The 14,756-nt window shown below is 39.8% G+C and overlaps 1 protein-coding gene across 3 annotated transcripts in view; it reads left to right on the top strand.

Moving 5' to 3' along the window:
- PLBD1 (phospholipase B domain containing 1) overlaps positions 1-14,756 on the top strand; it is a 33,277-nt gene that overhangs the window by 8,748 nt on the left and 9,773 nt on the right. For all 3 annotated transcript variants that reach the window (XM_015861955.3, XM_032444391.2, XM_015861947.3), the window contains 4 exons: positions 5,075-5,158; positions 6,917-7,055; positions 12,029-12,193; positions 14,578-14,722. In XM_015861955.3, coding sequence (XP_015717441.1) covers positions 5,075-5,158; positions 6,917-7,055; positions 12,029-12,193; positions 14,578-14,722 — 533 coding nt within the window. The remainder of the gene's footprint in view (positions 1-5,074; positions 5,159-6,916; positions 7,056-12,028; positions 12,194-14,577; positions 14,723-14,756) is intronic.

Genomic DNA, 14,756 nt, shown 5'->3' with positions numbered 1-14,756 from the left:
TTTGCATGAGAAGTTACAGTTATGCACTACTTAGTTTATATAAACTACATGTGGATGTAGTAGGGGAATCATAGCATTACATGATAATATTGCTCTATTATATATTATATTATTAATTAATATATTAAATTAATATATTATTAATATAATATTATATAATATTATTATATATAATAATATTATATATTATATTATATAGATTTTTCTCTAAGGCTTTGTGTACTCATCTTTAAGTGGTTAAGCTTAAGTTTTGTCATACTACATAGATGGCCCAATCTTTGTTAAGCCTAATTAGATGGCAGTAAATGTTCTAGGAGCAAGGACCCACTTCCTGGCCCCCCTCTGCATTCATAGTTGATCTGCAAGTCTTCCTGGCTGTCCTTTTAAACAGACTTAAATACATGCCTGCTCTTTTAAAAATTGATTGAATGTGAAACAGTACCTGCAAAGCATTTATCTGATATCTCAGTCTGTGCTTAGGTTTAGGGGAAGGAGTGGTGTTCCACATCCCCTTTCTCTTGGCTACCGATGTTAAGTGAAGCTTCACAGAAGCAAAGGTGCTCATAAGTTACTCTGCTCAAGGCCTTTGCTTTCTCCAGACCTGATGCTTACTACCGCTGTTTCCCAGCTTCAACCACCTTTACTGCAGGGCTTTGAGCTCCACCAATGACTGTAGAGAGGTAGATAAGCAGAAATTATACCGAACAGTGGTCTTAGAATCTGTAGAAATAAGCTTGAGGGTTTGCATCAAGGAAGAGAAGTTGGGTTTGAAGCTTGGGCATTTAAGTGAACTGGGGAACTTTAAAACAGGTAAGTGTGAGAGCGGGTTAAGATGCAAAACTGGATGCACGTCAAAACCTTGCTCTCACATCATCATTCCTTCTTCTTTATCTTACCTGGAAAGTGATGGAATCCTAACTGACATACAGGCAGATGTTCTTTCCTTGGGGTGGTTACAAAAGTCTTTTACAGTGGAGCTAGGAAATGGTATCTCTCAGACTGTAACCTTGTTGCATCAGGCAGCCTTGCAGCCGGCTTTTAAGTAAGCTTTTTCTAGCACCATCATTACCTCTCTTAAGATAAAAGTCTCTAAACAATGCTGTTCTGCTTTGGCACACATTTGTGTCCACAGTAGCTGCACTCAGTTCAGCCTTCCCTTTAAAGGCCTTTTCTGTCCTGCTTGGAGCAAGGAAATGTGTAACAAAGTGTTTGATAGTATTGAAGGCTTTATTTGTATCAACAACCACTTCACTACCAGAGTTAAGAGGTTTATGTCACTTGCCTGTACTGGCACCACTGCTGTGGGTGGCCCTGGTACAGCCGTCCAAGGTGAGTAGGTGAGGTATGCTTGCTAATTGAGGTGTCCTGTAGCATATTGTTTCCTTAGTCTGGACAAATAACTCCAAGGTCTCATCTGTCGCACATCCATTTATGGCAATGACTCCACAAAGCAGAAATGACCCAAGGTGCATCTTTGTGGGAACCCTGAAGTCCTACCAGGAAGCACTCTGATCTCATTGTGTTGTATTAATAGGAAGGATACATTGCAAGCCTAATCCAGGTTGAAGTACAGGTTCCTGCAGAAGCTGTCAGCTGTAGTTTGACAGTGGCTGCAATTTGGAGACCTTCAGGAATTCTCAGCTAGCCCAGTCCTTTCATTACACTTAGGGCGTGAAGGAAGGTTTCTAGACTCAGCTAGGCCTTATGTATGCCTATAAGAGGGACAGAATTTCTCTCAAGTGTATGTTTTATCTTTCTTAGGAGCCCAAGGAGAATGTAATAAAAATGGATTAAAAGAAAAAAAAAAAAAAAAAAAGACATGCTCAGACTGTGAGAACTCAGATTGCTGGGGAGGAATTCATTCATCTCAGCTCTTGTTTTTTAGGTCTGTGCTATAAAAGCAAAAGCTAAGCTAGACCCATCCACCAGTGAGCATGATTCATCTTTCTAGAATAGGCACCTGATTCAGAAAGCAACTGTCCATTTTGAAAATAGTTAGGGGCAGGATGAATCTAATTCTTGTGTCTGGAGAGCCAGACATTTGTTTTTATCCCTAGTCTCAGGTCTCTCTGTAAGATCCAGTCCTATTGTCTAGGCTAAAGTTTTTTGCTATGGTTTTCTTGGATATGAATTCCCTTCCCTCATTACAAACAGAGATGTTACTGAGGCACCTTTTACTCAAGCAATGGCAGAGCACATCCAGATCAGTGACATTCAGCACATACTATTACTCAGTTCCAACTGAGACATGCCAGCTGCCTAAGAGCAGTATTTAAATTTGAAGCAACATTAATTGTACTCTTTTCTGATATAACCTCAGCTGACCTGAGTCCTGTCATCTTCCTCTCTAATTTGAAGAAGCATAGCTTTGCTTTGCTGTTTTTGGACTTTGAATTCTTGTCCCAGCTTTGTAATTGCCTTGTTTTTGACTTAGATACAGCTGCAAAGCCTTACATTGTTGTAATGATCCAATTTACTTCAGAAGGTAATTCTCTTACAAATCTCACAGGCCTTGCACATTGAAGCTTTGTTAGAAGGGAATAAAAAATGCCAAAGAAACCAAACCCAAACAAGAATATAGGGCATCTAAGGGGAAAAGAGTCTCAAAAACACTGTGCTTTAATAATAATAATAAAAAAGTTATCCCAGGAATCATCTGGCTTCTTAGAATATGCAAGAAGGAAGCCCATTAAGGAAGCTAGTTTCACTCCTCTGGTTCTGAACAAACCCACTCTCTATCAGTCATCACAGCCTGATGATACCACTGCTGTAAATCTGCCTTGTGTTGCGTAACTTTTGAGAGCTCCGAATGAAGGAGAGTTACAGCTCATGGTTGTGCCTAGAAGCCTGGTCATCTGTCCTGGCCCAGGCAGTGGTCAGAGCAGTGTCCTCATTGTTTCTATCTTCTTAATCTGGTTCTTGTCCCTGAAAGGCTATTGGCTAGATTGATTGTCTCTTTCTATTTGTTTCCTTCCCTTTTCTGGTGCCATCAGGGATCAGACTTGTATGGCATAAGTTATGCTATGGTTTCCTTACCTATATTTGGCAAATGTGTTGGGACTGCAGGGATGCAGAATATTAATCTGGCTCTTCAACTTGACTGCTTCAAGAAATGGGTATGAATTAGGGTGTGTAGTCTGGGAGGAGAACAGGTAACTCTAGAACTAAAATTGATGCTACAGCTGGAGTTCCATAAGAAGTGGGATGGTATAAGGCTGCTGAGTACTTTCTTCTCTCAACTTAACTCTTCCTTCCACATATCCAACCTCTGTCACTTGCACCTACCCAGACACACTCACCAAGCTCTTTCATACTGATTCATTTACTAAGATAGAATCATAGAACTATTATGGTTGGAAAGACTACTAAAACCAACTAGTCCATCTGTCAGTTCATCACCACCATACCTACTAAAACACATCACTTAATGCCATATATATCCATTTATTGGAAGCCTCTATGGATGGTGGCTCTAGCACCTTCTCTGGGCAGCCTGTTCCAAAGCATCACCATCCTTTCAAAGAATTTTTTTCCTAATATTCAACCTGATTCTCCCCTGGGGCTACTTGAGGCCATCACCTCTCGTCATGTCGCTGTTACCTGCATGAAGTGATCAGTAGGGTACCAGAAGTGACATAAACAGCAGGGTCATGCAGTCAGAAACAGCTGAGAATGGGGCAAGAGACAAAAAGAAGGCCAGTAGATCAGTATCTCTAATTATCAACAAACCATTCGGTCATCTCTGGCTGCATTCTCTAATTACGGCCTCTAATTATGCTCTGAGAGAAACTGGAGAAAAAGAATACCTGTCTGCACAGCTTCCAGAAGGAGTTGCCCTCGTGAGTTTTAGTATAGAGAATATTATTGTGATGGCATGTACTTTCCTTGAGGCTAATGCCTGCTTCTTAGTTCTGTTTTCTCTTGGAACTTCAATAGCACCTAATTCTGCTGATGACTGATGTTGTTCCACCAGCTCCAGACTTCAGCAAAATAATTTCCTGTTGACTTCTACTTAGAGCTAAATATTCCTCCCCATAATTTCCTTTTTCCCCTTTTTCCCCTTCTTTTCCCCCTTCTTCTTCTTTTGCTCCTTTTTCTGTATGTGTCTCAGTGGTTGAGAAAGTGTAAGTTCAGTCTGCACAACATGAAGAAATGTTGATGGGAGAAAAACTAATGGAATGAGAAGATTCCAAGGATCAGATGCATGAATTGAGCAACTTCACTTGACTGAAACTTGAAGTGTGACTTTTAACTCATGGGTTCCTGAATTATTTCTGGTGGTTAATCTTGTCTGAAAATGTAAAGTGATTCACTTCAATAACTAAACAAACAGTAACAAGCATAAAAATACCAGAACCTTTTGTTCCTTGTAGTTAGTAGGAATGAGACAGTTAACTGAACTCAATCTAAAAACAACAGAAACAAATTTAACCCCTTTTCTCCCCCCAAACAACAAGCAAAAAACCCCCCATGCTACAATAATTCTGTTTTCCATAAAGATGAATTTGTTTAGAGCTGGCATGAGTCTGCTATTTGGGAATGCTCAAGATCAACTTACACCTTAAAATAGAGATACTTTGCTTGTTACGTGGATGAACATGGTTAATGGTGAGTGAAAACTCTGATAGATATCAGGCTGAAATTCTCACTACTAATTCAGCACATAATATCCTTCTGATCTCTCTGGCTTTCTTGATTCCAAATAGAATAGCTCTCTAATAAGCCATTTCTGTTGTGCTTTATGTTAATGTGCCAGAACCTCCAAAGTGGTTCTGGTCTACAAACATTTCCCGAATCTGAAAGTTTGCTTCTCATTTTTGCTTCTTTTTCCATTGTAGAGCTGTTTGAGCAAGCATTAGAAAGGTCTTTTATTCTGATTCAAATTTCATCAATCCCTTTGTGTTAACTTTGCTGTTTCTCATGGATTCAGTATATAAAGTCATTTCTATAATTTGAAAAAGCTGATTTTGTGGACCGTGGTGCTTGTCTGCCATTGTTTGGTGATAAGTGGGGTGGTGTGGAAGAGGGAAGGAGATGGAAAAGAGTAACTTTGCTTTTTGTTTTTTTCTTTCAGGCATATGTATGACCACGCTGCAAACATGTATCCACAATTAATTAAAAATCCCACGGTTCGAAGTGGAGTACAGAATTTCATGGCGTATGTATTTAGTTATTAGAAAAAGCAATAATCAAGATTTGAGGTTGGAGCGTGAGCGGATTTTTGAGTTTATAAAAATTCTTTTTTAAAGCCTAAAGAAAATACATGCTTACTTTTCTTCTGACTGTGTGGTATTCATGTGTGGGGGAAGTAAAAAATTCTCAACAGGAATGAAGATGGGCGCATGCCCTTTTCTAATTCTTTCAATGAACTATTTAAAGCCCTCACCACAGTTGGGTGTAGGTAATGCCAACTGATCCCAAAGTTTACTCTAGTCAGAATCCTTTCCTAAAAACTGGCATTTTGAATGCTTCACTGAACACTGTGGTCTTCTGGTACCTTATTCTTTTTAGCACTTTATGTTCTTTCATTCTGTGGTGAGATAAGATTTTTTTAAATTCTAGCATTGAAGTAAATTGTCCTCTAATCAAGAAAGTCCTCATTCCCTGTTCTTTTCAGCTGTATAAATCAAAAGTAATTCTGCTCAAATAATAATGCAGCTTGGAAGCCAGATGTGGGAGAAAAACCACGCTAGGTACTGGAAGACTCAACTGTGATTAGCACTTTACATCTCCTTAGACTTGTGTTTTCTTCCATTATGTCACTCCTGCAGACTAATTACGTTTCACTTTGTTGTGGGTTGTTGTGTTATTTTTGCTGCAAGGGGCTACATACTTGAATAATTCTGTTATTGTTGCGCTTACATCAAGTCTGTTGTTTTTGCTGTATGTAAACAGAACACAAAAAAAGTCTTACCACTCCCTTCCTATAATTGTAGCCTCTTGGAGAGAAAGAGGAGGTAGGTACCATATCCAGGTCTTTTTGCCTGTGTAACTCAGAATAGCATTTGTACCCCCCACAATGCACTGGTAATCATATTCCCATTTCCTTTGACATACTTCTTGCATCTTCTTACTTTCAGACAACTAAACTTGGGTGATTTTGTCAGCCATATACTGCAGGAAGAGTTTACTTCCTTGCCAGATTAAGTCCCTTTTTTCCAGCTATATGTAACACCAGATAGGTGGATAGACAGAAGCCCAGAGGTCGTGCTCTGATCCTGGCTTATTCTGATAACTCAGGTTTATCTGCAGCCCTTTGTGCACAGTGAAAGAGAGAACTCTGGGAAATGTGCATAGTGTTGATTGCTCTTGTCCTTGGGTCTGTTCAGCTTCTGTTGTCTCATGCTGTAAACCTGGGTTATTCGGCTAGTGACTTTGGCTAGTGACTTCTTGGTTGGACTTAGCACAGGGAATGATTGTGTTTGGCCCCCCACCTTCTCATCAGAGGAGAACAATGGTGCTTCTTCAGCAGTGTTCAAGCACTGCCACCAGAAAGCCTTCTTGCACTTATTCCTAGGGGAGAGAAATGAGGGGACTTCAAAGGTCCACATATTCTATCCTCAAGTAGGCATCTGAAAGGGAGTTGTTCACCTTATGTGCCAAATGCTTGTTTGTCTTTAGTGACTATGAGAGGATGCTAGATTTGACATAGGTGAGTCCCACAGAGATGGAATCAATCTCTTCCTTTAGCTCTGAAGCAGTGTATGCTAATAACTGTTGGGTATGTTACATGGATCTGAATACTTGCACCCAGAGGATTCAACCTCTGAATTTCCAAAATATGATTTGGCTCCAAACACTAGGAAAGTTTTGATATCTGGGTTGTAATACAGGCCTGCAGTTGTCCCTTCCCTGCAATATCAATTATATTCTAAAACAAAAGCAAGAAAACCCCAACCTGTTTGTTCCTCTGCAGGAGACAAGATCAATGGACAAGACAACAAATCAGAAATAATAAGGATGACCCTTTTTGGAGGCATGCTGGCTATATTATTGCACAGTTGGATGGTCTATACATGGGAGCCCTCGAGTGGGCTAAACTACACAAACAAACAGTAAGATTACTGCATCTCTTTTTCAGTAGTTGGGGTTGGGATGTCAGAAGATGAAGATGTGAAAAGGGAATCTGATATTATAGAAGAAAAAAGTGTGTATGAAGAGCAGTGAAAAGCATTCATTCTGCATGTGATTCTACAAAAGCTTCAGTCACTGCCCAGTACAGATTGTTACTGAGCTCTCTTGTGTCACTACAGACCTTTGCACTTAGAACTCTGTCCTCACATGCTGATTAGGTTGGGAGTGGCTTTTGTATTCAAGTGTGAATGCTGGAAAGATACCACACTTCTCTAAGATGTTTGCTGTGCAATTGTTACTGAGCAAATGACTCTCTGCGAAGAGTAGCTGCAACAGCATGAAGCAGCAAATAGGGACCATGTTAAAAACTTTTATTTCCAAGCATCAAACCTTCTATATTTTAAAGGATATTTTACATTGCTAGATGGTATCTCCCTTTCTGTTTTCCAGGTCTCTCATTTTAAGCTGTGTGGTCAGTGTTGTGGAAGGCCAAATGGGGTGTTTTTCTTTAATTAATATTGTTTTTCTAGTTTGGTTAGAATTGTGTTCCAGGTCATCAACTTGTATGCAGTACCAGAGCTCCCTTAAATTTAGTAGAGCTGTAGTAATTACAAATGTCTTTTTAAGTCTAGTACGTCGACTGGTTTCCTGAGTATAAGAGGACCTGAGTAATTGCAGTTGACTTTTTGCTTTGGATCATTCATACTGAGAATTTAGAGAAGATGACAATAAGGAACCATAAGCAATTGGGTTTTAGTAAAATGCATGTCATCTCTTCTTTGAATGAACCTTGCTTTGTGGCTTTCTTGAGTAGGAACGAGTTCAAACTGAAAGAAAAGATTCTTGACAATAATGAAAATATCCATCCTGGTGCATCCGAATTATAGGGAAGATATTGAGAAGCTGCGATTCTATAGGGAAATAATTCCTTTTTATAACATGTGTAGCTGTAGAGTCCTGCAAATCTTATCAGTTTTTTGGCTGCTTTGGAATGCTTTAGATTCAGATGAGCTTGAAAAGTGCTAGTTTGTGTCTGCAGTGTGTTTTCATTGATCTTTTTCTGTCTGTGTAGTTGGCATTAAAAGCACTGACCTCTGAAGTAACCACATCATTTTGATCCTCTTTCAGACAGGGAACAGCTCACCAGCATTACTGATACAAAATGGTGCATTTAAGCATGATTCAGACACGTGGCTCAGTCTGAAACAACTGTATGGTTGAGCTATATGTAGTGTGTGTGTATAGGCACATATACATCTATGTGTGCATGTATTTATATATGTGTGCATGAATATACACTTACGTATTTATTTTCCCAGATATGCCTGGTGCAGAAGGTGTGAATTATTTCCAGCCCTTCCTGCTGCTCTCACAATTTTAGCTTTAGGCAGCATCACCTGTGTTGGGATCCATACCTTTCTTCTCTTTCCCAAAGCAAAAATATTCCATGTGTGTATGTCACTTCACACAGTACTGCAGTTTCCTGTGTTTACCTGAGACAATTTGTTAGTTAACATCAGTCTCCATTTTCTGAGTACAATTTGGACAGCTGTACGCAAATGAGAGCTGGATTTTGTAAGTACAGATAAGTGACAGTCTAAAATGTTCTATTCCCTGTTCTTCCCTCCCAAATGTAGTATTTCTGCAGTATCCAAAGGAAGCACCATTATTACCTGTCCCAAATGACCACACCTTACTGCAGAGAGAAAATCAGTTTGGACACCGAGCTGCTTAGTAGTAGCACTAGTACATAGTTTTTATTTCTTTCTGTATGGAGCATATGTTTTGTAATGGACTCTTTAATCTTTTTTTTTGTTTGTTTGTTTGTTTGTTTTTCTTGTATAAAGCCAGGTATCCTGCAGGGATATTCTAGGTAGGCACTTCATTCAGACCTGCATGAGAGCAATGCTTGTTGGAAACTTGTGTATCTAGAATTTGATGTTCACTGGTATCATTGAGAATTATGTCAAAGTCTGAATACATTTTCATGTTAAAGTGTGAAATTATTCCATCTGGTTTGACAACATTTTCTATTCAGTAAACAAACCCAACCCTTTTGTCAGGACAATTTCTGAAGGAGGGGCACTCAAAGAACATTAAGCCTTTTCATCTGCCTAATGCTGTACCAACGCTGTGATTAATCTTGGGCTTGTCTACACAGGGAAATTATTCTTGAATAAGGAGGTGGAAGAGTTTTAAATACTGCAGTGACTCTGGGACAGCTCTACTTGTACTTGCTCCCTTATTATGGAGAATGCTCATGCATGGGGAGGTCACTGAAAGGCAATTGTTACAGAATAACTAGACTATTTTATTGTTTCTTGTAGACGAGCATTTAAGGCTTGTTCTCTTATCTGCTACCTCTTCTGAGTTTGTCTCCTTAAAGCTGGTAGTAAATTTACATTGGGAAAGGAAAAATCAGTTTGATTTTTTTTTTTTTCCCCATTTTTCAGGCCGGTACTCTAGAGTATGTCTGATATGTTTTAGCTGAAGGACTTTTTCTCTTGTCATGGCTGTATCATGTCACTGCTTGTCAATATAGCACATTCATTCAGTCTTCTTCAGGATGCATACAAGGAGTTTTCCTGGCAGTGCTATGATAGATGGGAGAAGGTGGTTGTAATACACCTGGTATTATGCACTTGTTATGGTGTATGCTTATCTAATTCTTGCTGGTGGGCTTGGATTAACATCTTACTTAGAAGACTTCTCCAAATGTTTTGGAAAGTCAGGTGTAGTTATTCCCCTACTCAGGCTTTCAGCGTGGTGGGAAATGCATCAGCCTGCCCCCAAAATTCCCACAGCTGGCCTGAGTCTCCTGTTTGAATGCATTGTTTTTGTGAGAAGCTCTTACACTGAGCATGTCAGACTTCTCTAATGTCACCTGGCCAGCATTAGTCTAAAACATAAAAAGTTTTTTCCTTGCATGGCATGAATTCTTGGAAATAAGTTGGAATGTAACTTGCTCGCACTTCAGAAGGGAAATGAAAACAGAACTCAAATGGGTACTTAATGACCTAGTTCCTCTTTTACTTCTCTGTTTTGGCTGACTTTGGGAGATGGCAATCTCACTCAGCGGAACACCAGGAATTTACATATTCTTTGCTGTTCTGCTCAAAGGGATCTTTCCTCCTACCTTCCTGGCCACCTTTCTGTGATCGTAGTGCTGACAGCTTCCTTCTGTAGTACCTTGGTTCTAGTTTGAATGGGCTTCCTAGTACTTAATGAATTTCCCATTTGAAATGGCTATGATATAGCACATAAATATGGATTTTTTAAAAAAAATATACAAGTTATTATAAGTGATGTTGTTGCAGTGTCAGGAGATGTCATAAGGAAGGCAGGTTTTATAAGGGAGAATATGGAGAGGGTAGCAGGAGGAGGAGAGAGTAGTTCAGAAGTCTGAAGGCTGGTGGAGTATTCTTACATGCAGTCCTGTTCCTGCTTCCTGGGGATAATGTCAGCTTATCAGTTTCCTCCCTGATTTTTCTCTTAGACTAATGTTTGTAAATTGGACATCAGCTTCTTCTCACAGCATGTTTAACTTGCAGTGCTTTAAGTACAGATGGATGGGGGAAGATGTGCTGGAACTGTGGCAGGTCTGTCCATGAGGATTTCAGTGAAACAGCAGTTGTTGGGACTTGTCTGTAAATGATTCATACTACTGAGTTGCTTAAAACTATCCAAAGGAACATCTCCTGATTTTTATCAGTCATGACCTCTGCTGCTCCCTGTTTATGACCTTATAGCAGAAGTATGACGAGCTAGAGAAATATAACATCCTTTCAATTTGCTTTGGATTTTTTTTCTTGTACACTGTAGCTGCTGTTAGGACCTTTAGCAGTGTATGATTTTAGTTGTGAGAATAGTTTATTTCCATTATTGTCTTGGTAAGCCTGTGGGAAGGTTTAGTTCCTTCCCCTGGGTTATATACACTAGGGCTTACATTATTTTTAGTTTTCCTGTTGGTTATTTGCTCTGCCAAAACAGTAGATGGGTAACACAGAATTCAGCCTTCTGAATAAAAGGAAAGTATTCCCTGAATTTGGCATTATTTTTCTGGTTGGTTGTTTTTGTTGCCCTTTCCTCTTCTTTACTGGTATTTGCAGAGAGAGTTCAGCTTTATAGTTTAGCATTAGTGATGTATATTGCAAGCGATGTGCTTCCCTGCTATGTGATTCTACAGTTAGTAGTCATAGCCCTATGCTGATTTGTATTCTGTTCTTTTTCTTAGGCCTTGCCTTAACTAAAGACAGAGCTTGAAAGAATAAGAAAGAGTTAGAAAATGGCCTTTGAAGGCTGAGCTCAGACTTAAGGTTTTATTTTTGAATAGGCAATGAAAGAGGACTCTGAAGAATATGTTGCTCGGTGAGGTGTGTATAGTTAACCATGGCTGTTTCTGCCCATAAGGGTTTTTTGAAAGCCTGTTAGTGGAGAGCCTTTTGACTGACTTCCTTTTTTCAGCAAGTTCCATGCTTTATTAGCGCTGTTAATGTATCTCACTTCCTACATTTGTTTTCTCCTCAATTCTGAGGTTGTCTTTAATTGCAGTCCTTATAAGAATCCCAGAGCTCACCCGAGTGTGTACTAAGCCTTTTCAAAGGCTTTTAATAAATATACTAAAAAAGCCCACAAACTCTCATGCTGGAGTAACTGCAGGCTCCTTAATATGCTGTTCACAAAGATACACAGAGGTTTTCTAAATTACAGCTACTTTCTCTTTTTTTTTCCCCTTGGAAATGCTAGAATTGGTATTTCTACCAGAAGGGCTAGACCCTTAAGGATATTTAAAGTGCCTCATTCCAGATGGTTTTAACTTGTGGGCCTTGTGGAAAGGTATTTTCTAGAAAGTATAGGATGAATTCCTTTGAGAACGAAAAAAAATCCTAACAAGTGAGATTGTGTTGACACTGTTCTATCTGAAAGCATCTGTTGTGGTCTTTTCTTCCTTCAGCCACTGAGCGTCTTTGATGTCCAGTTTCTGAATGCTGTTGGAGACCTGTTGGATCTCATTCCTGCATTGTTTGAGTATTCTGCACGGAGCGGACAGTGCAATGTCGAAGCTGGAGGCCATGGGAAATACCAGTGGGATATGGGTCACTGCTCTGCTCTCATCAAGGTGAGCACTGAGAATTTCATTTCTAGCAATTATGTTGATTCACAGTGTTATGAGTGTATGCTTCTGTAGTCTTCACTGTTTACATTGCACCTGAATAGACACCCTTGTCAATTAAATTGCTTTTATGAAGTTACTGTATGTACCTGCATGGCATTTTGGGTCCAGTTTTGTTCACTGGTGTTTAGAGAGAGGGGAACAACAAAAACAAATGAACTCAAAACTCCAGAGACTGGTAGTAAAATGTCAGTATGATACTGGGAACGGGGAGCTGCCAATGGGAAGAAACTGGAAGAGTAACTTGTTTCATATAGCCGAGCAAAATCCGAAAGGGGATACCATGAATGTCTATGAATACCTTGGGAATTTTAAACAGGGAGGAAGACAGTGATGGTTGGTAAATACAGTCTTGAAATTACATAGGTTGCTCTGAAAGTAATGCCTCCTATTTATTTCCATGGAAACTACAACAGATCAGAAGAGCACAATAACACTATATGATAGAGCCAATTCTCAGCTATGAAACACTATTTTTCAACATAGTTACCACCATTAGCTATGCATTTTTACCAGCAATGAACAAGAGCCTGCACACTATGCTTGTAAAAATCTGTACCAGCAGAGGTGGCCCACTGTTTCACAGCTAGTATGGCAGCATCACTGCTAGGAGTCAGTATTTCCTTGGCTCAAAGAGATGGAAGTCAGAAGGTACCAAATCTAGATTATGTGGTGGGTCTGGTGGAACTGTCCAGCCATAAGTTGGTTATATGCTCCATGGTCTTCAAACTGGTATAGAGCCTAGCATTACTGTGTTGCAAGAGGAAGGTTGTCTTCTTCTCTGGCCTGACTCTGTAAGTTTGGGCCTTCAGTTTAGTCAGCATTGCAATGTAGCATTCAGAGTTGACAGTTTGTTCAAGTTCCAGGAAATCCAGAAGGACCAACTCTTTCTTATGCCAAAAGGCAGCGCACATCACTTTTGCTGAGAGCTGCATATTGGAACTTGTTGTTTGAAGGGGAATTCACACATCACCACTCCATGGACTGTTTTAACTCTGGCTCACAGTGATGACATTATGTCTCATCACCTGTAATGATGTGATCCGGGAAACTGTCACCGTCAGCCTCATATTGGTTTAACAGGTCCTGACAAACTTGCATGTGGTGTTTTTTCTCTTCCTGTATGAGCATTTATGGGACCCACCTGGAAGAAACTTCTGCTATTCCAGCATTGCCACCATTGTTTCCAACACACTGAGGTCCATATTCAGCTCTGTTCACAGTTGCCTGGTTGTGATCTGCTGATTCACCTGCATGAGCTGATTGAGATGCTCTTCATTTTGTGGTGCGAGATCTGCATGTGGTCAACTGGAATGTGTCTTGTCTTTCATGTCATGGTTGCCAGTGCTGCACCACCCACTGCCTCACTGTGCTTACATTCACTGTTTGGTCTCTATAACCATTCAGCAATCAGTGATGAATGTCAGTAAGTGCCATTTTTCCATATGGAGAAATTCAGTGACACACTTGCTTCAAATGCACTGCACACATCAGACACCATTTTGTCAGCCTGCCCCTCTGCTGCCATCTGTCGCGCTGCAACAAGAATACTGGGTGAAGTTTCAGCCCCTGAAGCTGTGGGCTGCCATGATAAAATAGGAGGCATTGCTTTCACAACAGCCCTCATAAAAGAAGTTTACTCAGTGTTAGCAGTGATGTTCTCTAATAGCTTTCCATTGAGAGTAATGACAGATAAAAATGCTTTGACTATAAATGTCTGATACATCATGGCTGCAATTAATTTATTCAGCTAAAATTATCAATAACCTGGGCAGTGTATGGAGATCCATAACCCAGTGCAAAAATAGGCATCTTAAATTGTGGAGCATTTATTCAACTTGCCTGCAGCAAGTGGTTTGAACTAGCAGTAAATCTTAGAACCAGGGAAACTGTTTAAGGTGTACTATCAATATGCACTTGCATTTCGCTCTTTACTTCAGAGTTTCCCAGAGGTATTTATGGAGAGAGCATGTTGTAAGTTAATGTTCGATATGTTTGTGGAGAGCTGGTTTGAATGCATCAACACAACTATTCAAGAGCAAACTGGGGAAAGAAAATATGTCTTGTGACATGGGTGTCCTAATGAGACCTAAATGGTTTAATTTTGAACAATGGCAACTAATTATTTGAAAACAACATGTGAACGAGAATTATTTCCAAAGGTGTCAAAAATTCATTGTTCAGTTAAAAGGCACAAGAATCATTTGCTATTTGAACAATGCGGTTAGCTAAGCTACTTGAAACAAGTTGTTCTCCCAGTTTCTTTCAAGTACAAAACACGTGAAGTATAACAAGACCTGAAATGGTTCATCATTCTGTTTGTTTTCCAGGTTTTACCTGGATATGAGAACATATTTTTTGCCCATTCCAGCTGGTTTACATATGCAGCCACACTGAGGATATATAAGCATTGGAACTTCAATATAGTCGATCCATACACTAGCACCAACCGTCTCTCATTCAGCAGTTACCCAGGTAATGTTAAAAAAAAGATACCTCACGAGCCACT

This window comes from Coturnix japonica, chromosome 1, assembly GCF_054131305.1.
Source record: "Coturnix japonica strain WE chromosome 1, WE-NBRP24, whole genome shotgun sequence".
Taxonomy (NCBI): Eukaryota; Metazoa; Chordata; class Aves; order Galliformes; family Phasianidae; genus Coturnix; species Coturnix japonica.
The sequence above is the reverse complement of the archived record's forward strand: the minus strand, read 5'-3'. Positions and strand labels throughout refer to the sequence as shown.